This window comes from Protopterus annectens, chromosome 6.part0, assembly GCF_019279795.1.
Source record: "Protopterus annectens isolate FY-2018-M chromosome 6.part0, PAN1.0, whole genome shotgun sequence".
NCBI lineage: Eukaryota > Metazoa > Chordata > Ceratodontiformes > Protopteridae > Protopterus > Protopterus annectens.
The window spans coordinates 874,993,381-875,016,732 of record NC_056737.1 but is presented as its reverse complement, the minus strand read 5'-3'; the positions used below and the strand labels follow the sequence as shown (position 1 = coordinate 875,016,732).

The 23,352-nt window shown below is 45.7% G+C and overlaps 1 protein-coding gene across 1 annotated transcript in view; it reads left to right on the top strand.

Moving 5' to 3' along the window:
* The window catches only part of DYNC1H1 (dynein cytoplasmic 1 heavy chain 1), a 3,754,902-nt gene that overhangs the window by 252,710 nt on the left and 3,478,840 nt on the right, over nucleotides 1-23,352 (top strand). The window contains exons 7-9 of the mRNA XM_044073590.1: nucleotides 6,447-6,471; nucleotides 10,941-10,960; nucleotides 11,328-11,363. Coding sequence (XP_043929525.1) covers nucleotides 6,447-6,471; nucleotides 10,941-10,960; nucleotides 11,328-11,363 — 81 coding nt within the window. The remainder of the gene's footprint in view (nucleotides 1-6,446; nucleotides 6,472-10,940; nucleotides 10,961-11,327; nucleotides 11,364-23,352) is intronic.

Sequence of the window (23,352 nt, the reverse complement as noted above, 5' to 3'; positions counted from 1 at the left end):
ACCATAAGGATTTCTTCACAAGGAAAAGGGGGGAAAAAAGGGGATTTCATTATTTAGCCGAAAATTCAATCATAATGCCGTCGGAACAGCTGACAACCGGAGTTTCTAAACAACGCAAGGAAAAAGAGAAGGACAAGCATCCGAGATCCAAAACCGAAGACGAGTCTTCTGCTAAGCCAGTCGCCTGTTCTCTAGACTCTCGCAGCCCCTGACGCCCACTACCTCAGAGCCACAGGCCGCTGACTACTCCCACGTAGAGCCAGCTAGGCCTCTGGATACTCAAGGTATTGGACACACTGAAATCATTCCCTCAGATGGGTCCAGAGCCGCTGAGCAGGCATCGGCTTCTGAGGGTGTTTTCAGACCTACACAGCTATATGTAAAGCCTACTTCAGCTTCTAAAGCAAAGATTAAAGCAGCTTTAAAGACAAAGAAACAAGTACCGCATTCTCCAGGCCAAAGTTCCATGCCTAAGAAACAGATGCTCAAAATGGCCGCAGACCTTATTACCTTGATCAGGGGTTCCCATCCCTCTCCCAAGAGGCCTAGGCAAGAGACAGATTATGACTCTTCAGATCAGGTTTTCATTTCCTCTGATTCCTCTTGTGTACAGGAATACACTCTCCCTCTCTATTAGGATTCTGATGCTGAAGAATCCATTCCTTCAGCCTCTCCTCCTGAGGATTATTCTTTTGGGGAAACCCTGCATACCATGAGGGAGCACTTCCACTGGGAAAGCCAAGATTACTCAGAATCAAAGAAAAGGCTTAGAGATTTTCCTTTACTTCCTCAGCACAGACCTCTTGCTATTCCCCCTGTGCTAGACATTGTAGAAGATGTATTTTCAGAGTCCGGCCTAGACTCCTTACCTCCAGCTCCTGACAGATACTACAGGGTTCCTGATTCACATACATTTCTTTATAAAAACCCTGCCGCTGACCCAGAAACCATTTGTCACGGTCTCAAAGGGGTTAAGGCCGCTACTGCAAAAAACCCTATCCCTTCTGACAGGGATTCAAGGGCACTAGACAGATGGGGGGAAAAGGTTTACACTTCTGCTACTTTGGCTGTGAGAGCTTTAAATTGTCAATTTCATATGATTAAATATCAGCAATACTTAATGTCACTGTTAAAACAGAAAATGTTGGCCAATTCTGATTGTGCAGAAAATAAGGAAATGCAGGATTTATTGCATGCAACTGAACAAGTGGAAAAGCATACTTTGCAATGTGGTTTTGATTCTCTGGAGGCCACCTGCAGGGCCGCAGTTACGGGTTCTGTCATTGGGAGGCATGCTTGGTTAAAGGAACAAAATCTGCCTGATCATGTTAAAGCAAAATGATTAGATGCCCCATTACAGCATGATACTTTATTTGGTATTAAAGCAGAGGAGGTTTTGAAGAAAATGGAGGACAAAGCGAAATCTATGCAAACAGTAAAGGATTTTTTACAGGTTCAGCCACCAAGATTTAGCAGGAACTAGCTACAAAGAATTGGTTTCCAGTGTCTGACAGGCCACATAGAGGCAGATACAGATGTCCCAGGGGCAGATCCCAGCCCCAGGGCTTGTACAGGTCTAAACATTGGGGCGTTTCTACCTCCAAAAGTGGAGAAGACAAAGCACAGCCATACAGGAAACAGTCCCAATGACTTGCCTCTGCCAGCACCAAGCACTTATCTTCTTGCAGCCCTCTTAGGGGGAAAGCTAGCATTTTTCTTTCAAAATTGGCAAATGATTACCCAGGACAAATGGGTATTGAATAGTGTCCCAGGGCTACAGGTTCCACTTCCACACCCTGTCAAAGGCAAGAGGTATGCCAAACCTGCCACACAATCAATGGGCAGAGGCACAAAAACAAGTTTTGTCCCTTATGAACATGAGGGCCATTCAGCAAGTACCACAGCAAGAGCAGGGACACGGATTTTACTCAAGACTTTTCTTGGTACCCAGAAAGGACAAAGCCTGGAGACTAATATTGTACCTGTCTCTTCTAAATACATTTCTGAATGTTCCAAAATTCAAAATGTTAACTCTGCAGCAGCTTCTGCCTATGCTGGGCAAGAAGGCTTAGCTTGTAACTTTGGACCTAAAAGAGGCATACCTGCATATTCCAATCGGACAATCTTGCAGAAGATGCCTCTGTTCATAGCTGGATCAATGCACTACCAATTCCCTGCACTGCCCTTTGCCTTATCTGCTGAGCCCAGGGTCTTCACAAAATGTCTGACACCAGTAATTGCATTTTGCAGACAGAGGAATTCAAAGATATCCTTACTTGGACGACTGCCTTATACAAGCAGAGAACAATGACACTCTACTAAAGCATCTGGAGTTAATAAAAAATTATTAATTTGCCTAGGGTACACAGTAAAAGAAAAGAAATCAAAGCTAGTACCCTCTCAAGAGATATTCCTGGGTGCAAGCTTAAATACAACTGCCCAGATGGCTTATCTCACGCCAGACAAACAAAGGCAACTAACTTGCTTCAAAATGTTGGCATCAAAGACCCAGTTATCTGCAAGAAATACTCTGTAGGCTATGGGCTTCATGGCATCCTGCATTCTGCTAATTCCATATGCCAGACTGCATATGAGGAAACTTCAATGGTACCTAAAAAGTGTCTGGATTCAACATTCTCAAAGCCTGGAAGCATTAATTACCCTCATTCCTTGCCTCAACAGGAGTTTTGATGGTGTGCACATGCCTGTCACCTCAACAAGGGACAGCCATTCACTCTACCTACAGCCAGTCAGTCAATAACAGATGCATTAGATTATGCCTGGGGAGCACACATGACAGGAAAATGTATTCAGGGCACATGGTCCACAAGCCAAATGCATGTACATGTCAAGCAAAAGAGATGCTAGCTGTTCAGAATGCCCTGACAGCTTTCAAGGATCTACTCCGTCCTGGACAACTACTGATAAGGATGGACAATACTACAGTCATGTGGTGCATAAACAAGCAGGAAGGCACACATTCCTAGCCCCTATGCAGACAAGCCACGAATTTGTGGGACATAGCATTGACTTATCAAGTACACCTGCAAGAACAATACTCTGGCAGACTACCTAAGCAGAAACCTCACGGATCCACATGAGTGGAAACTGGATCCACAAGTCTTCAGCATGATAAAGGAATGGGGATGCCCAGACATAATCTGTTTGCCTCCCCTCACAACTACCAACTACAGAAATTCTGCACAAGGACTTATCACTAGCAAGCATGGAAAGTGGATGCTCTGCCATTCAGTTGGAAAAGTCTAACAGTATATGCCCTTCCTCCTCTGCCTCTCCTCCCCAAGGTACTCTTAAAGGTTAGACGAGAAGCCAAGAATGATTCTGATTGCCCCAGACTGGCCACGCCAGCACTGGTACCCATTCCTAAAAAAACTTGTTTCATGGCCCAGCCTGGACATTGCCTCTAATTCCTCACTTACTGACCCAGTGAAACAATCAGATACTGCACAGCCATCTCAGGACCCTAAATCTGGTAGCATGGTGGATAATGTAACCATTCAAAACACACCTCTCTCTAAAGCAGTAATGTATGTTATTTTGGAGGCCAGGTTGCCCAATACCAGAAAATCTTGTGCAGAAAAATGGAACAGATTATGTGCTTGGAACCAGGCACAAGGAATTGACACATCTGTTCCAAATATTCCTCAGATTTCTCAGTACCTAACTGAGATGCTGGACAAAGGCCTATCCTTTTTCATAAATTTAAAATTCATGCCTCTGCCATTTCAGCTCATTACAATACAGAACCTCCTATTTTTTTCCCATCCATTACTAAGGCAGTACCTCAGAGGGCCAAAAACATGAGACCTGCCAAGGAGAGCCCCAATACCTGAATGGGACCTCAACTATGTTTTGGAAAAACTCACACACTACCGCCTTTTGAGCCAGCCAATACAGCTGATATAAAGTTTTTATCTTGGGAAAACAGCTCTGCTCCTAGCATTAACCTCTGCAAGACGAGTTTGAGTTACAGGCACTCATGGCTGTGGAAGCTTTCATAATTTTCCATCCAGACATGGTTTCTCTAAGGACGAACCCAACATTTATGCCTAAGGTAGTGTCCAGTGTAGCCCTTAACCAAGCCATTCATTTGCCTACCTTTTATCCAAACCCACAGAAAAAGGGTGAGAGACTTCTGCATTCCTTGGCCATACACAGACAACTACGCTTCTACTTGGACAGAACTAAAGCTTTCAGAAAAACTGAGCAACTTTTAGTGGTATATGCTGCAGGATCTCAAGGAAAGCCCATCTCAAAACAGACTATTTCAAAATGGATAGGCCACTGCATTTGTTTCTGCTACTCACACTTTGGCAAATCCAGTGCCCAAGGGCATTATGCCTCTTTCTACCAGGGCAGCAGCCACTTCAGCAGCCTTTCTCAGAGGAGTACCAACCAAAGACATTTTAGAGGCTGTAACTTGGAGTTCAGTGCACACTTTTACAGAGCACTACCATTTACCTCTACTCTAAATCCAGAGCCGGCTTCGCCACTGAAGTTCTGCAAGGCCTTATAGCCTCTCCTAATCCTATTTAGGCCCAGCCACCCAACCTCAGCTTTGGGATTCAACCAAAGAGTAATGACTGCAACAGTGAAACACGACGAACATAGTACAGTTTGTGTACCTATCATAAATGGAGATGTTAGTGTATTCACTTTTGCAGTCCAGGTTACCCACCCTCCATCCCCCTTTTTTTTGCTGGGACTTGCCTATACTTCTCTATTTTATACAACCTATGTGGTGTATTTGCTTGTAGATGAAGGAAATGTTTATTTTACTGCATGCATAATTATTGGCATAATTTTTTAGCCTACCATTTTGGGGGCACCTGACATCTGGGTAAAGAAAAACTGAAGAAAATGGCGTCTGCTGCATCTTTTATACCCCTGGCACACTGACATCAGGGTGGAGGCGACAGCAACCGACGCCGGACCTAGACTTTGGAATTCTGGCTGACTGCGGGTAGCCTGCCAGCAGGATAACCCAAGAGTAATGACTGCAACAGTGAATACACTCTAACATCTGCAGTAAATGAGCTACGTTAGCGTTAACCAACGCCATCAGACATAAAGCAGTAAAACATCTGATCTTAAATAATACCTTCAGATGACATCACAAAATATTTAAAGAAAACAGCCAGAACCTCACTTGAAAACATGATATAAAACTCAATGCATAAGGGGTCTGGATGCTAAAAAAGGCTTAATGGTAATCTTGTCATTAAGTCCAAACTTATGTGCTTGTAACTTCAAGATCCATTTCCCTTCTCTCTCTTCTGCTCTATTCTTGACATTTCCTAATCTGCCAATTGAAGGCAATTCCCAGTAAAACTCCAATTAAAACTCCAAAACGAATGAACAATCAGATACGTTTCCAATTTAGACAGTTTTACACACCCTGTGACCAGGAAAACATATACATTCAGACAGTTTGCTAACTGCAAATCTGTTAATTTAGTATATGTAGCTGTGTGCCAACTTTGTAACACCTTTTACGTGGGCATGACGACGAGATCACTACGTGAACGCATTAGGGAACATGTTTATGCGATAGCGAAAGGTAATGTCACGAATGCTTTGGCCAAGCACACAATGGAGAAAGGCTGTACACACAATTTTAAGTTCCAGGTTTTGGAATTAGTTAACACTAGTGGCAGATTAGGAAATGTCAAGAATAGAGTAGAAGAGAGAGAAGGGAAATGGATCTTGAAGTTACAAGCACATAAGTTTGGACTTAATGACAAGATTACCATTAAGCCTTTTTTAGCATCCAGACCCCTTATGCATTGAGTTTTATATCATGTTTTCAAGTGAGGTTCTGGCTGCATGTTTCTTTAAATATTTTGTGATGTCATCTGAAGGTATTATTTAAGATCAGATGTGTTTTACTGCTTTTATGTCTGATGAAGCGTTGGTTATACAACGCGAAAGCGCTAACATTTTACTGCAGTTTTGTTCCTGTTTTTAACATTAAACGTGATTGTTCATTCGTTTTGGAGTTTTAATTGGAGTTTTACTGGGAATTGTCTTCACAGCTTCATGGTGCACTCATCCTTTTCTGTTCATACTGAGTTTACGTGTCTAGAGAGAGTGCTTTACCTGGCGTTATTGGTTTGTTTTTTCACACTCTAACATCTACATTTATGGTGGGTACACAACTGTAGTTTAACTGGCACCCATGGAGATTGGTAGATGTGTGATGTGTAAATATCCTATTCCCATCTTGCAGTATTCTACATATGGGTTTACTCCTCTTGTCTCGCGTACGTAGAACCAGTATACAAAAGTTTTCAGTCCCTGTGAGAAGTTTGTGATATTTGACGTGGCTGAGGGAACTAGGGCCATAAAAGCGATGGCATGCATCAACCTTCAGAAGTTTTCAGCCACCAGTCGTATGCCAGGTGCTACTGCTACCGCTGATGCCGGATTCGAATAAATAAGTACCCTGTTGTAGACTTTTCCAGTCCTTCCTTATAAATTATATTGCCTGTTCATGTCGCCCAGAAAGGTTAAGTGTCAGTGCGGTCGCCAGATCCCTCAAGAACACCCACGATAAGTGCCTTTTCTGTTTGGGACTGTTGCACGACCGCAAGGCCTTGCCCCATTTGCCAGGAATTTGTACTGAAGACCCTACATAGCCGCTTGCACGCATTAAGCCTTTACCTGGAAAACTGACGTCTTAAGTAGATTACTTTAGGGATGGGAGGGCTCCTTAGACGTTCCTTTGGGACTGCCAAAAAAGCAACCAAGACCCTATGGCTTATCTACCACTGAGCCTTTTCTGTCCGATCCTCAGCCCGTGGCTGACATCGGCCTGGTAGAAGGATCCAGATCTGCAGCATTGGATAGAGCGAGCACCTCCACAGATGCCGCCCAGTCCCTCCGCAAGAGCATGTCTGTTGAGGCTTTACTGGTGCCGATTTCTGACTCAAGGGGGAACCAATGATAAGTTGTCTCTCTCGTCTTCATTCTTGCTGGTTGGGTTCGGAGCCGATCCTCTGCTCCGACTCTGCCATCTACTAAAGCTCGAGAGCTATTTACCGGCTGTGCCTTCCCATATCCCACAGTGCTTGGCGCTAGATACCCAGATCTCATTTGCCGCTTCAGCTACGAGGTTGCGCTTTTACTGGCTCAGGTCGTATTTTTTTTTTGTATTGGCTTAAATTTTACCTGTATATTTCTCTCTTGTATAGATAGTCTTTCCCTTTTAGTATAATTAGAGTATGTATCCCCTAATTTTTCCCACTCAGGAAACTCGTTTTTTGTTAGAGTTTCTACCCCCCCCCCCCTTGTTTCTTCTCTTTTGTGGCTAACCCCACCCTTTTTGTACCTGATAGGAGTAGTGTTTAGCCTTTCGTAGCTACAGTTATTTAGCCTTGTAATATTTGTATATATTTACTAGTGGATATTCTTGTTAATGTTAGTTTAACTAGTGCGTGTGTGTTTCTGTGTGCCTTGTTTAAGCACTAGTTTAATATCCTCCCTTTGGTATCCCCTTGCCAGTATGTCTAAGGGTACTAAAGTTGCAGGCTTCAAGAAGTGTGACTCGTGCAGTCAAAAGATGTCCGACAGACTGTCACACTTGTGTTTATTGCTTGGGTCCCCTACACCTGCAGGACTCCTGCTCGGTCTGTCATACTTTCAGCCCATGAGTCCTGCAGGAGCGTAGGAACAAGCTTATTTTGAGAGGCTTACTTAAGCCAGAGGGGTCCCGGCAAAGCCTCAGTCGGGGAAATCCTTAAAGCCTGCCAAGCCGTCGGCTCCCAGTTCGGAGTAGTCGCCGGGCAGAGCATCTGCCTCCTCTTCGGTTCCAACTGGAACCAACATCTCTGGACCTCAATCGGCTCAGACTTTAGTGTCGGAACCGTCTTTGGGCCGAAAACATTCTAGGTCCCCTTCCCTAGAATCTGTTTGTTTGGCTCCGAGGTCACCATTGCTTCAATCTGAACGAAGCCATAGGTCCCACTCCTCTCGGTCCTCCAGGCTATCCAAGCATGACTTGGAAAGGGTGGTCAGTAGATTCCTTAAATCACAGGCCCTGGCCAAAATGTTAACCAGCCCTTCTCAACAGACTGGCTGTCCCTGTGTCTTCAGCAGTTCCTTCTCAGACTCCCCTCTTTGTGTTTGGAGCCAGAGCTGGTTGGGGCTCGAATCTTGGAAGCGGCGGAGCCAATACCACACCTTTTGGCTTCTTTGGCTCCGATATCTTCATTGGTTCTGTCCTTGGAGGGATCTGGGCGCCAGGACTCTCTCGTCTGCTCCGAGGGGGCGAGTGGCATCAGACCCTTGTCCGGCCCCGTTCTCCCTCTCTGGGCCTCGGCGCAGGTGAGCTCTGCTCCTACATCGGCCTCGGAGCCGTCCCTCGCGGTGCCGGGAGAGGTTCACATCTCTTCGGAGCGGGGACCCTCTGCTCTGCCTGATGGGGGTGCCTTCGAGGTCATGAGCGTGCGGACTCCTGAGTCGGCCCCTCGGTCAGCCCCTTCGGCTTCTCCCCCCGTGGTGCCTGCATCAGTCTCTGCCCACCCTCCTGAACCCAAGCGTGGAGAAAAAATGCTCCAGGTCACCCCATTGGGTGTATCTTCCTCTTCTGAGGCCCCCCCTGATTCTTCAGAGGAGTCCCCTCGAAAGAGAAAATGTAAGAGGAAACATGTCGACTCCCCCGAGTCGGTCACGTCTGATACAGACTTGGAGGATTCGGAAGGGTCCCCAAGATCACCCTCTGAGGATGTCTCTTTTTCAGACATCCTAGAGATCCTTAAGCAGAGGGGGAACTGGACTGCCCTTAACCCTTCCGAGGAAGAGTCTGTATACCTGGATGTGTTTGGTTCTCGCCCTTCCACCTCCCGGGTGTCTCTGCCCTTCGACCCACTGATGGAAGTAGTGGCTCGAAGGACGTGGTCAGCCCCGGGCACAGTGGAACCAACTCCCCGCAGGCCCACTAAGTTCATTACAGCCCCACCCAACAAACAATTTTTGACAAAAGGTGTCCCCGTTGATGCCATGGTGGTTGCAGCAGCCACGAAGGAGTTGGCTGACCCTTTGGTGCCTGTCCATCCCCCTAATAGAGTCTAGGACAATGAACAGGTATGGGAAGCGGATGTTTTCCTCAGCGACTTCCATGGAATTGTCTGTGCCACTTCACCCATCTTCAAAGGGATCTTCTCAAGGAACTGGGTGATACCCTTCAGGATCCATCAGCTGTGGTGGCTCAAGATAAGATTAACTCCCAGCTGGCGACTCAACTCAGTTGTCAACTCCTCCATGTGGCTCATTTCTTATGCCGCCGATGGGGCGAGTAGGGCCGCAGGTACAGGCGTGGTTTTGAGAAGACTTGCCTGGATGCGGTTATGTAACTTTGCTGTCCCCTTTAAGGCGTGCTTCACCAATACCACCTTCAATGGTTCGGCTCTGTTTGGGCCACAGGTGAAGGATACCCTTACCAGGTGTGAGCAGGAAGGCAAGACTCTCTGCCGTGGAAGTCCATTTTTCTACTCCCTCTAGACCATACCCTAAAGGTCAGAAGAGTGGGAAAATATGGTTTCGGAAACCCCAGGGAGTCGTGCCTAACACACGTGGCGAGTTTCCCTCCAGAGGCAGGGGAGGGAACAATAATAGACACCGCCCGCGGGGTAGAGGGGGTCCGCAAAATCAGGGTAGCAGAGAATCTTTCTCTGACAAACCCTTTCATCACCCCTGAGGGGCTGACCGACTGTCCACCTTCAGAGGCAGTCGGGGGAAGATTGTCACTGTACCCAGAAACATGGCAACTCCTCACACAAGACAAATGGGTACGGTCTGTCATATCCGAGGGTTACAAAATCCCCTTTGTCCACACCCCTGTACAAACAACCAAGTCCCTTCCAGATATTCCACCCAGTCTAAGGGAACAAGCAGTGCTAGAAATTTCAAAACTGCTAGAAAAACGGGCCATCCAGCCAGTCCCAGCAGACCAGCCAAGGATCTGGAATTTACTCAAAGTTCTTTTTGGTGCCAAAAAAGACAGGGGACTGGAGACCCATTTTGGATCTCAGCAGGTTAAACATGTCTGTTCAAAGAACAAAGTTCCAGATGGTCACGCTTCAGTCCATTCTACCCTTTTTGGGTCAGGACAATTGGATGTGCTCCATAGACCTTCAGGATGCGTGCTACCATATCAAAATGGACAGGCGCTCCAGAAGGTTTCTTCGCTTCCGGCTGGGAGCCAGTCACTATCAATTCAGAGCCCTGCCCTTTGGTCTCACCACAGCCCCCCCAGGGTGTTCACCAAATGCATGGCAGTGGTTACGGCTCACCTGAGACGGCGAGGATTCCAGGTGTTTCCATATCTAGACGACTGGCTCCTTATTGCTTCCACCAGGCATCAGCTACTGCGAGCCAGGGATTATACCATCCAAACTTGCTCCGAGCTAGGTATCTCAATAAATTTCGAAAAGTCTGCATTGCCGCCTTGTCAGTCTATAACTTTTATAGGCGCAAGATTAAATACAAAAGATCTGTCTGCAAGACTTCCTCTAGACAGTGTCAGACATTCGCCGACATGTGCAGGTCTTACTACAGTGCAAGAGGATTCAGGCCAGATTTGTACTAAAAACTTTGGGTCTCATGACAGCAGCAATCATACTAGTTCCCTGGCTCGTTTTCACATGCGGATTCTTCAGTGGATGCTTTTTACCCAATGGTCTTTTCAACAAATACCGATGTCTCACAAGATAATCACTCAATCGTGCAAAGACCACCTGGCTTGGTGGATGGTCTCCCGTCTAGTACTCCAGGGCAGACGGTTTGTTCTTCCTCCTCCTGTTGCCATGGTGACCATAGATGCCTCCCTGATTGGGTGTGGGGGGGGGCATTTTCAGGGCAAGACTGCCCAGGGCACTTGGCAACCTCTAGAGTACCACCTGCACATAAACGTCTTGGAGATGAGAGCAGTGCTTTTAGTGTTGCAAGCTCTTCAGGACTCTCTACCCACCGGGAGTATTGCAATTCAGACAGACTGTCTGTAGTGTGGTACATCAAGCAGGGCGGAACCAAGTCCTATCCCTTATGTCGAGAAGCACTCTGACTCTGGCAGTGGGCGATCTCCTCTCAACGGTTTCTGATGGCAACGCACATCCCCGGGAAGTCAAATGTCATAGCGGGTAGGCTAAGCAGAGCAATTCTCATGCCTCACGAGTGGTGTCTCAGTCAGTAGCGGACAAAATCTTCCGCAGATGGGGTCAACCTTGCTGCGACCTTTTCGCAACTCCTCTCAACAGCAAGTGGGACTATTTCTTCACTCTCTTCCCCCTTCCCGGACACTCCCCCAGAGACGCTCTAGTTCACGATTTATCCCGGGGTCTTCTGTATGCATTCCCACCTTTTCCCCTAATTCCCAAACTAATTCAGCAGGCTACCGCATTGGGATCCAGGATGATCCTCATTGCCCCTTACTGGCCTCGACAAATTTGGTTCCCATTTCTGCATAGTCACCTGATGGAGCAGTCTTGGAACCTGGACCCAGTGCCAGACCTCTTGGTCCATCAGTCGGGCGGGCTGCACCATTCCCTTCGGTCTCTCAACCTCACAGCTTGGTTGCTCCACTTCCAACCTTAGCCAGGCTTCCACATATTTCTCAGCCGGTGCATGAAATCATCCTTTCTTCGCACAAATCTACCACCAGGTAGACTTATGGTAGTAAGTGGTAACGTTTCTCTTTCTGGGCAGAGGCTTGGAATATAGACCCCTTTACAGCCCCTGTCCATCACATTCTGGATTTTTTAGCAGAACTATCTGAAGCTGGTTCCTAGTCTGCCACCATTAGGGTCCAATTGGCTGCAATCGCAAATTTCCACGCTGGCCTGTCAGAAACCAGCATCATGTCCCGCAAACTTTGCAAGGCCTTTCTTAAAGGAACTATTTTGCTTAGGCCCCCGGTCAGAGATCCCCCCCGCCTCCGTGGGACTTAAACTTGATATTAGCTTCCTTGATTCTCCCCCCTTTTGAACCTGCGGCTTCTTGTTCTTTAAAATTGATCTCTTGGAAGACTCTAGTTGCCATCACCTCAGCTAGGAGAGTTTCGGAACTTCAAGCTCTCTGTATTCGTCCTCCATTCCTTGTGTTTCATAAGGATAGAGTTTCACTCAGGGCTAATCCTTCATTTCTGCCCAAGATGCCTTCCAAAACGAACCTGAATCAGGCTATTGATCTACCTGTCTTTTTTCCTAACTATTCGAACAAAGCTGAACAAAAGTTACACCAATTGGATGTTCATAGGCAATTACGTTTTTATTTGGTTAGGACTAAGCAAACAAGAAAATCAGACCAACTCTTCCTGTCCTATGCTGAGGGCAAACAGGGCCTGCCAGTTTCTAAAGTAACCTTATCCAGGTGGTTGTCCTCTGTTATTACTTTGATTTTATCAGCTGAGACATAAAGAACCCCCTACTAAACCTAAAGGTCATTCCAGCAGAGCGTTAGCTACTTCGGTAGCTTTTCAAGCAAGACTACCAATGGAATCTAGTTGTGCTGCAGCCACATGGGCCACTCCTCATACTTTCATTTCACATAAGTTGGATGTGGCCTCTAGGAGTAGAGCTGATTTTGGTTCCACTGTGCTCAAGAGTATGTTCCGATGAGCCACCCAGGACTAAGGTGCTAGGGACGCTGTCCCAACCAGCAAAAATGAAGGCGAGAGACAACTTAACATTAAGAAGTTGTTACCTACCATAACATTCCATGTTAGTTGTCTTCTTCTCGCCTTCTTTCTTGCGTCCCAACCTCCATCCCCCTAGCCTGGACAGACCGAGAAGAGTCCCTTTTTGAGGCCTTCTTCCTCTGGCTGAGTCTTATCTGGGTTACGTCCTCCTCTGTTTTAGTACTGTAGGTAAACCTTGTAGTTTGGACTGGTGTCCTTGAATTTTTCTATGGTGTTAGCTCTGCCAAACGAGATCTGGGTATCTAGCGCCAAGCATTGTGGGATATGTGGAGGCCTCGAGCCAGTAAATAGCTCTCGAGCTTTAGTAGATGGCAGAGTCGGAGCCGAGGATCGGCTCCGAACCCAACCAGCAAGAAAGAAGGCGAGAAGAAAACTAACATGGAACGTTATGGTAGGTGCATAACTTATTCTCTGAAAGCCCGCCTGATCCCTCTGACCCTTTAAAGTCTCCAGATTCCGGGCGTCAGACGCCTGCTAGGTCCCTTAAAAAGAAGGGGGGGGGCATTTCCTCCTCCTCCTCCTCCGAAAGCATACCTGATTGGCAGGCTTTTAGTCCAAGCCTTTTTAGTGCTTTCATGGCTTTGAGGCCTACCTCTAATGTTCATGCTTCCACATCCCCTCTACTCCTGAGTCCTAGGCCTTGCACCTCAGACCCTATCACTAGGGAGGTGGAAGACTTTTCTGATTCCTCAGAGGAATCACTGTCTTATACTTAACAGATTTCTTCCCCTTTGGGGTATGGCTCCCCTGAGGAAGAATCATTTGATCCAGACTCCCCAGCAGAGACTTGACATTTGGAGAAACTATCTCCAGGATGAGGTACACTTCAAATGGGAATCTTCAAATGGCTGACGTTCAAAAAAGATTTTATGATCTCATTCAGATGGATTCCTTAAGCCCATCTGTGGTTCCACCTATCCTGCCTGCCTTTCTGGATGCTTTCTCCTCCGCATCTATTAACCCAGACTTGCAACCTCCTGCTCAACGCAACCAGATACTTTGCAAGGTGCCAGACACTAAGCATCTGCTTAAGTGCCCATCTGCTGATCCAGCCGCCATCTCCATCTCTACGGACAAGGCCCCTAAACTCCTGCCCACTACCACTATTCTCCCTGCTGACAAAGACAGCAAAACAATGGAAAGGCTGGGTAAAAAGATTTATACCTCTACCTTGTCCTTCAGAGCGACAATATACCAAACTCACATGGCCATGTATGCCTCATCTCTCTTGGAATCTGCCACACACACTTCCGATAGATATTCTAGACTGCTCTGCCAAAGCATCGCTGACCTCTCTTCTGGCCCTCTCTTCCCAGGTTACCAGACACTCCATAAAGTGCAGTTATGATTCTGCTGAATCCTCAGCCAGGTCTGCAGCATCTGCCTTGCGGAGATGCTCTTTGCTTCATCTTCAGCCCTTGCCTGATAATTTCAGGGCAAAGCATAATGATGCTCCCTTGGATAATACTGCATTGTTTGGCTCTAAGGTAGCAGACGTTTTCAAGTTACTCCAGCAAAAAGGTAAAGAAATGCAGGTCCTGAAACATTTGCTGGTTTCTCCTATTCCCAAGTTCCAAAGTAACTATCCAGCTAAAACTCAGTATTAGGAAGCACTCTCCTCCTGCTGCTCCTTTAAGGCCTAGGAAGCCCACTAGGAAACAGAAACCTCTAGCCAGAGATCACTCTTTCAAGACAGGGCAGGTAGCATCTTGACTACTTGCCACCTCTGCCTCATCCACCCGTACTTCTATACCGCTGTCAGCCCGCTTCTCTCACTGCCTCCCTATGGGGACCAACCTCCCCTCCAACAAGTGGGTCCTGTCCATACTACAGAACTGTTACTTCAGTAGTACAGACTCTGCTTGCTCAGGGCACTATCGAACCAGTTCCCTCAGCTGCAAAAGGAAGAGGATTCAACTCTAGGATCTTCCTGGTCCCCAGGAAAGAAGGACCCTGGAGACCTATACTAGACCTGTCCCACCTTAACCTTTTCTTAAATGTCCCTACCTTCAGAATGCTGATCTTTCCAACCCTGTTCCCTCTCCAGGTTCCCCAAGGGTTCATAGCAACATTAGACATAAAGGATGCTTATCTCCACATCCCAATAAAAACTTACAGGAAATACCAGAGGGTCTTAGTGGGCTGTTCTCACTTAGTTCTCTGCCTTGTCTTTTGGGCTCACCACTGCACCCAGTTTTCACAAAATGCTTGGCCCCAGTGATTGCTTATTGGAGGACAAAGGGAATACAGATATGTCCTTACCTGGACAACATGTTGATCCAGGCTGCCAGCCACGGGACCCTCCAGCTGCACATCCACATTGTAGTGGCCCTTCTATAGTCACTGGGATTCCAGCTAAACTTCCCAAAATCCCATCTCCAGCCAACCCAAGACATTGTCTTCCTCGAGTCCAGGTTATGCTCAGACCTCATGGAAGCATATCTACCACCCTTCAAAGTGAACTCCTTGACGAGACATCTTCTGGCCCTTCACTCCACAGTGTTGACAGCAAGGCAGATGTTCTTGTTTCACTGTTACATTCATAACACTTGATTTATCCTGCCAGGGGTAGCCCTCAGTCGGCCCAAATACCAGCGGCTTAGTATTTCTGCGCTGGTTGCTGTCGCTCCAGGACTGACGTGAGGTAGTCAGTGGTATAAAAACAGGCAGCCGACTCCATAACATCAGTCTTTCTTGCTGAGGAGCCCAAAGCCGAAGCAGTTTGCAGGAGTGCTCGTCAGCTGCTTCCTGAGAATTTCCAAACCTGAAGTTGGAAGTCTTCTAAAGCTGGCACCCTGCTAGATCCTTTTTCTTGCTCTAACCGATGTCCGAAAAAAGTTAACAATTTTCTCGCCTGTGGAAAGCAAATACCACAAGAGATTTCCATTCTTATTGCGTCACCTGTTTAGGCCCATGTCACGACGTCCCACATTGATGGTATTGTGCTTTGTTCAACGCCCTTATTGTCGCTAAATACTTTCGTGCTCTAAGTATTCCGAAATGGATTCGGAAAGCCATCTGACTACCGATCTTCTGAAAAAACGTAAGGATAAAGACAGAGACAGACTGCACAGGTACAAAATTGCTGACTACGCTTCCGTTAAGCTAGTCACCAGTTTGCCGGTACTCAGTGAGGTGCTTTTGGTGCCCCTGATGCCCGCATCGATGGATTCGCAGGCCACTACTGAGACCCATTTGGAGTCCAGTATGCCACGAGATTCTTTGACTATGGAGCCTGCGGATCTGTCTACCTTGGATGGGTCTGGAGCCGCTGTGCAGGCACCGGCTTCTGAGGAAGTTCTTCACACTACCGAAATTCTACACAAACTGGCTTCTTTCGTGTCTTCAGTTCTTTGTAAAACTACCGAGTTTCTAAGGCCTCTAGTACAAGCTACGCCTAGAAAACAGACGACCCAAACTCGCGCACCGGCTTCCTTGCCTCAATCACAGATTCTTAAAATGGTGAAAGACCTTATGCTGATTGGGGGCAGCCAGCCTTCTCCTGCTAAGAGAGACTTGTCCCCAGCACCTTTATCTGACTGAGTCAGTTGACTTTGAGGTTTCTGATGATGAAGACATGGTCTTATCTGAGGATTCAGATGCAGAGGAATCCATTCCTTCTGCCTCTCCTCCAGAGGATTTTTGTTTTGGTGAAACCCTACGTTCTTTGAGAGAAGACTTCCATTGGGAATGCCAGGATTACCCTCAGTCCAAAAAGAGACTGAAAATTTATAGATTTACCTCAGCACAGCCCCTTGGCTATACCCACTGTCCTGGGTGTTGTGGATGCTGTTTTTATGGAATCCAGTCTAACTCTGCATACTTTACCTCCTGCTCCCAGGAAACCTGATGGGTATTAGAGTCTCTGACTAACACAAATTTCTTTTCAAGAATCCTTCTGCTAACCCAGAGGTCATCTCCCAAGGGCCTAAAGGAATAAAAGCAACTACAGCTAAGAATCCCACCCCTTCGGACAGCTATTCTTGAGCCTTTGACAGATTGGGTAAAAAAGTATATACTTCTGCAACGCTTGCCATTAGAGCTGTAAATTGTCAGTCCCACATGCTGAAATACCAGCAACATACCATGGAACTTCTTAAACAAAAATTATCTACCTTCCCTGACTGTGCAGAAAATCAAGACTTTGAGGAACTTGTGCATTCTGCAAGCCAAATCAGTAGGCATACCCTGCAATGTGGGTTTGACGCCCTGGAAGCATCCTGCAGGGCAGCAGTCAGAGGTGCTGTACTTCGAAGACATGCTTGGCTTAAGGAACAGACCTTTACAGATCATGTCAAATCAAAATTATTGGACACACCTCTTAACAAAAACAATCTGTTTGGCACCAAAACAGAAGAGGTTTTAAAAAAGATGGAAGAAAAAGCTAAATCTATGCAGACACACTTGCAAGTTCGGCCTGCAAGATTCAGTAGACCTTGTGCCTCAAAACATTGGTCCTTTCCCGCCCCCTCAAGACCACTTCAGCCAAGACCTAGGGGTAACAGACCCCCCCCCAGACGTCCGTCTCAGGGTATGCAGAGATCTAGATTGCTCCCACCTCTAAACCAGGGAGTGCTAAGCCACCCCTTATGGAAAGAATTCCCAATGACTCCAACTCCTCCTCTCACCAATGCCCATCTGTCCATACCACTAGGAGGAAAACTTGCCTCTCATGCAGAAAACTGGGCCTCCATCACCAACGACCAGTGGGTCCTCAACAGTGTACCAGGGATACAAATTTTATTTTCACACTTGCCAACCCCAAAGGGATTCCCATATCTTCCTCCAAACCAGTGGGCAGAAGCACAAAACCAAGTTCATTGCCTGCTCTCCAGGAGGGCAATTCAGCCTATCCCTGCAGATCAGATAGGCCAAGGGTTCTATTCCAGGCTTTTTCTAGTACCCAGAAAAGAGGGCACTTGGCACCCAGTCTTAGATCTATCCATTCTAAACACCTTCCTGGTGGTACCAAAATTCAAATGCTCACACTGGAGCAGCTTCTCCCTGTGCTGTCCAAAGATGCCTGGTTAGCCACTCTAGATTTCAGAGAGGCCTATCTGCATATCCCAATCAGAGATTCTTACAGGAAATGTCTACGTTTCAGGGCAGGATCTTTGCATGATCAGATGTTTGTGTTTCACTGTTACAGTCATTACGTTTGGGTAATCTGGTGGCAGGTTGCCCTCAGTCGGCCTGATTAACAAAGTCTTGGGTCCTGCATCAGTTGCTGTCCTTTCTTCCATGACATGAGGGGTATAAAACATGCAGCCGATGTCATTACATCAGGCTTTCTTGCCGTGTGGTGCCCGTAGCAGAAGCAGTTCGCAAGTGCCGGTCGGCAGACTCCTGAAATTTTCGTTTTCAAGTTTCAGAACCGAAGTCTTTAACTAAAAGCGAAGTACCCCGTTGGGGAAACTTTTTCTTGCTCCTTACCGATGTCAGTAAAAGTTAATAATTGCATTACTTGTGGGAAGCAAATACATCCTACAGATTTTCATTTGTACTGTATTCCTTGCCCTGACCACGACGTACCTTGCTGTCGGTTTTGTGCTTTATTTAATCAGCGCACTATCCATCGTCAGTACATTTTTGCTTCTAAATATTTTGGTTCTCTGTTTAATTACCCAGAAATGTCGTCTGTTAGCCATTCGACTAACGGAATTCTGAAAAAAACGCAAAGAAAGAGACAGGCTGTCAAGGTCCAAAACTGCCGATGATGCTTCTCCTAAGCCAGTCGCCAGTTTGCTGGTACTCAGTGAGGCGCTTTCGCAGCCCCTGATACCCGCTACTTCTGACTCGCAAGCCTCTACTGCGACCCATTTGTAGTCCGGTATGCCGCGAGATGCTTCACCTATGGAACCTGCGGATGTCTGTACCTTGGATGGGGTCCAGAGCCACTGTGCAACCACAGGCTTCTGAGTGTATTCAGGCCTACAGACTTGCATATTAAACTGACTCAATCTTCTATTCTAAGGCCTAAATCTCTATCTATGTCTAAAAAACCGACGCCCAGGCCACATGTTCAGGTCCCTATGCATAAAAAGCAAATTATCAAAATGGCTGAAGATCTTATTATTCTGATCAGGGTTAGTCACCCCCCCCCCCCCTTCTAAGAGGCCTAGGACTGAGCTTGACTATGAATCTTCTGATCAAGACTGTTTCTTCTAATTCTTCCAATGACCTGGATTTGTCCATACGTACTCATGAGGATTCTAATGGAGGATTCCATTCCCTCTGCTTCCCTCCGAGGACTTTTCTTTTGAGGAAACTTTACATACCTTAAGGGAGCATTTCCAGTGGGAAAGTCAGGACTTTTCTAAATCTAAAAAGAGGCTTAGGGATTTCTTCTACCTCCGCGTAGGCCTTTTGCTATATCTCCTGTACTAGACATTGTGTTTTCGGAATACAGTATGGCCCTTGATTCCCTGCCTCTGGCTCCTAGTAAACCTGACAAATACTACAGGGTTTCCGAGACCCACAAGTTCCTTTTCAAAAATCCTGTTGCGGATCCAGAAACCATTTCTCAGAGGCATTAAGGTTTCTACTGCTAAAAATCCTACCCTTTCTGATAGACTCCAGGGTGCTGGATAGGTGGGGTAAAAAGGTTTACACTTCTGCAACTTTGGCAATCGGGGCTTTAAACTGCCAATTTTATATGCAAAAATAGCAGCATATTATAGGACTGCTTCAACAGAAAATGATGATTTCTGACTGTATGGAAAATAAAGATTTACAGGATTTATTGCATTCTGCTGAACTAGTTGGGAGATGTACTTTGCAATATGGCTTTGATTCTTTAGAGGCTTCTTGCAGGGCTGCTGTTACTGGGACTGTGCTTAGAAGGCATGCTTGGCTAAAGGAGCAATCTCTGCCTGATCGTTAAAGCAAAATTGTTGGATGCTCCTTTAAATCAGGACCGCCTGTTTGGCAATAAGGCTGAAGAAGTTCTAAAAAAGATGAAAGATAAGACTAAATCTATGAAAACTGTAAAAGATTTCTTACAAGTGCAACCTCTAAGATTTAGTAGGCACTGGTCTACTAAGAATTGGTCCTTTCCAGCTCCTTCCAGATCCATTCAAGCCAAGCCCAGACGCACCAAAAGCTCCAGGTTTCAAACCCCAAGGGACACTCGGAACTAAGTAATGGGGGGGGGTCTCCACTTCCAAATCTGGAAATAAGACACCCTTTTATGGCAAACATTCTCAATGACTTTCCTTTAAAATTGCCAAGCACTTGCCTTTCAGTCGCCTCTTTGGGAGGAAAGATTGCTCTTCACGCAAAAAAACTGGGAACTCATAACCCATGACAAATGGGTTTTAAATAGTGTCCCAGGGATACAGATTTAATTTCCACACGCTGGCAACACCAAATGGGTGGCCAGACCTGCCCCCAAATCAGTGGGCAGAGGCTCAGAAACAAGTACTTTCCCTCTTAAAACACAGGGGCTATTCAACTTGTACCATAAGGGGAAAAGGGACAAGGTTTCTGTTCCAGGCTTTTCCTGGTACCCAGAAAAGACATCATGGTGTCCAATTCTGGACCGGTCTACTGTAAACACCTTTCTGGACATTCCAAAATTGAAGATGCTGACTTCTTCACCAGTTGCTTCCTATGCTAGGCAATAATGCCTGGTTGGCAACTCTAGATTTAAAAGAAGCTTACCTGCATATCCCAATCAGGGAATCTTGCAGAAGATAACTACACTTCAGAGCAGGCTACTTGCATTATCAGTTCTCTGCACTGGCCTTTGGCTTGTCTACTGTACCCACGGTATTCACAAAGTGCCTGGCTCCAGTAATTACATTTTACAGGCAAAGAAATATTCAAACATATCCATACCTGGACGTTTCTCTAATTCAGGCAGAAAACCAGGCCATACTTGAAAATCATCTGGCGTTTGTAAAAAGGGCTCTAACTTATCTAGGGTACACCATAAACAAAAGGAAATCACAACTGATACCCTCTCAGATTACATTCCTGGGTGCAAAGCTTGAATGCAACTGCCCAGATGGTTTTCCTCACGCCAGAAAAGCAAATTCATTTGGTAACTTCAAACAAGTGGCCACAAAAACCCTGCTATCTGCAAGACAAATACTGCAAGCCTTGGGGTTCATGGCCTCCTGCATTCTTCTAATTCCATATGCAAGACTGCATATGAGGAAACTTCAGTGGTACTTAAGTCTTGGAGTCAACATTGTCACAGCCTGGAAACAATGATTCCTATCATACTTTGCCTTCACGCCTTGAGTTGCTATGGTGGGCAGAGGCCTGCCACCAAACAAGGGACTGCCATTCACACTACCCCTTGCTGCCCAAACCCTAACTACAGGCGATCAGTCTATGCAAGGGGGCTCACCTGGCAGGAAGTGCATTCAGGGCAAATGGAACCCAAATCAAATGCACCTACATATCAATCAAAAAGAAATGTTAGCTGTACAGAATGCTCTGACAGCCTTCAAGGACTACATTCTTCCAGGACAACTAATGGTAAAGGACAACACTACGGTTATGTGGTACATAAACAAGCAGGGGGTACACATTCCTATCCCATCTGCTGACTTGCCATGGCATTGTGGAACATGGCCTTGAGTTACCAAGTGCAACTACAAGCTCAATTCCTGCCAGGAAAACGGAATACATTGGCAGACGGACTAAGCAGAAATCTCATGGACCCACACGAGTGGAAACTGGAACCACAGATTTTCAACATGTTGACAGGCAAATGGGGAGCCCACACAGATCTAGTTGCCTCCCCATAACTACCAGTTGGAAAAATTTTGCTAAGGATTCCTCACAAAAGCATGGAAAGTGGATGCTCTGTCCTTCAGCTGGAAAACCTGTCTGTCTCCGCCTTTCCCTCTCTGCCTCTGCTCTCCAAAGTTCTGCTAAAAGTCATAGGACAAACCAAAATGATTTTGATTGCTCCAGACTGGCCAAGCCAACACTGGTACCCACTCCTGCACATTGTCAAAAATATCTCCATGGCACCTGCCTCAGACCACCTTCCTTACTGTCTCAGCAGAACCAAATTCTGCACCCTCATTGAACCTTACAGCTTGGCTAATCACTTAAATTCACCCCTTGGCATCCCTCGCAAACCTGTGATGGATGCTCGATCTTACGCTGACGAATGGAAAAGATTTTTTGCCTGGAACCAATCTTTAGGGATGAGCACAGCAGCGCCCAATTTACCTCAAGTTTTGCAATACTTAACTGAGATGCTTCACAAGGGCCTGTCTTTTCCTCTCTTAAAATCCACGCTTCAGCTCACTATAACACAGAACCCACCCCTCTTTCTCATTTCCTGCTCAAACAGCATCTCAGAGGGGCAAAGAACTTGAGACCACCCAGGAGAGCTCCTTCCCCTGCCTGGGACCTTAACTTTGTTTTGGAAAAACTCACATTACCTCCTTTCGAGCCAGCTGCCACTGCAGACTTGCACCACTATCTATGATATAGGACATATTTATATATGTTCTTGATTACACACTTGCTAGAGTACAAATTATATTATCCATCTTGGGATCTTTAGATAGTGTGTCACTGGAATAGTAAAACATTGAATGTTTGGAATCATTGACAGATTCAGTCCTTTGCTATTGGAGATGCTAACCAACAGGGGTATGTATGCCTCATCGATGCTTGATTCTAGAGTGCATTAAACATACAATAGTTGATATGACTCGTGGAAACTATTATACCCAATAAGAGGAATATACAATTATTGGGCCGTTTTGTGATCTTCCTATTATACAAGTTTTAGAGGACAATAATGGTGGTGAATTGTTAGTTGACTAATCTTTAAGATTGGGAATTATAAGGTCTTCAAAGTGAAACATATCAATGGGTATAACATTTATATGGTTGTAATGATATATAGCAAAAGTTATGTCATTTGACTCTTTCAGTTATTGCCATTTATCTATTTAATAACGAGCCACTGCTTTCGGTCCCCAGTTTTGATTAAAAGATTTGCTCTGTTATATATTGTGGTATGTGTCAATTGAGTGAATAATGCATATAGACACCTACTGAGAATATACCAAATATATGGTGACTGGTATTAGTATTTGGTTGAGTGAGTTACTTGCAATATTTATGAAGGCTTTTCTAATAGATCTTCTCAATTGAATTTAATATGGTTTAGATTTGTGTCTAATATTGAATATTTGATTTACATGATTTAATTATTTTGTACATTGAATATATGGTACTCTTTATACTCTGTGTTGCAAGATTACAGCCTAATAATACTCATACTGGCTTATTGTGGCACTACAAACAGGTGCTGTTTTTGGTGGACAATAATGTCCATTGAAGTGTAGAACATTGAGCCTTTGGACCAGTGTTATTGTATCACAGTGTTAATTGTGCTTTCTACGCCCTGTGATTCTCTACCTAGGATCAGCTTTATATTTTATAAAACATCTTTTTCTGGTTGATGCGACTGGGTATACCTAATATAGTCAATTCTTTTGTTCAAGTATTTTATTCTTGGGATATTTTTGTGCTCCATCAGTTTTTATTGGAAGTATAATCAAACTTTGTTCACATCATGGATCTAAATACCATTCTATCTGGGTTATGTGCTGATCGGCAAGATATAGCAGTATTTGGCATTGAAAAATTGCCAAGCA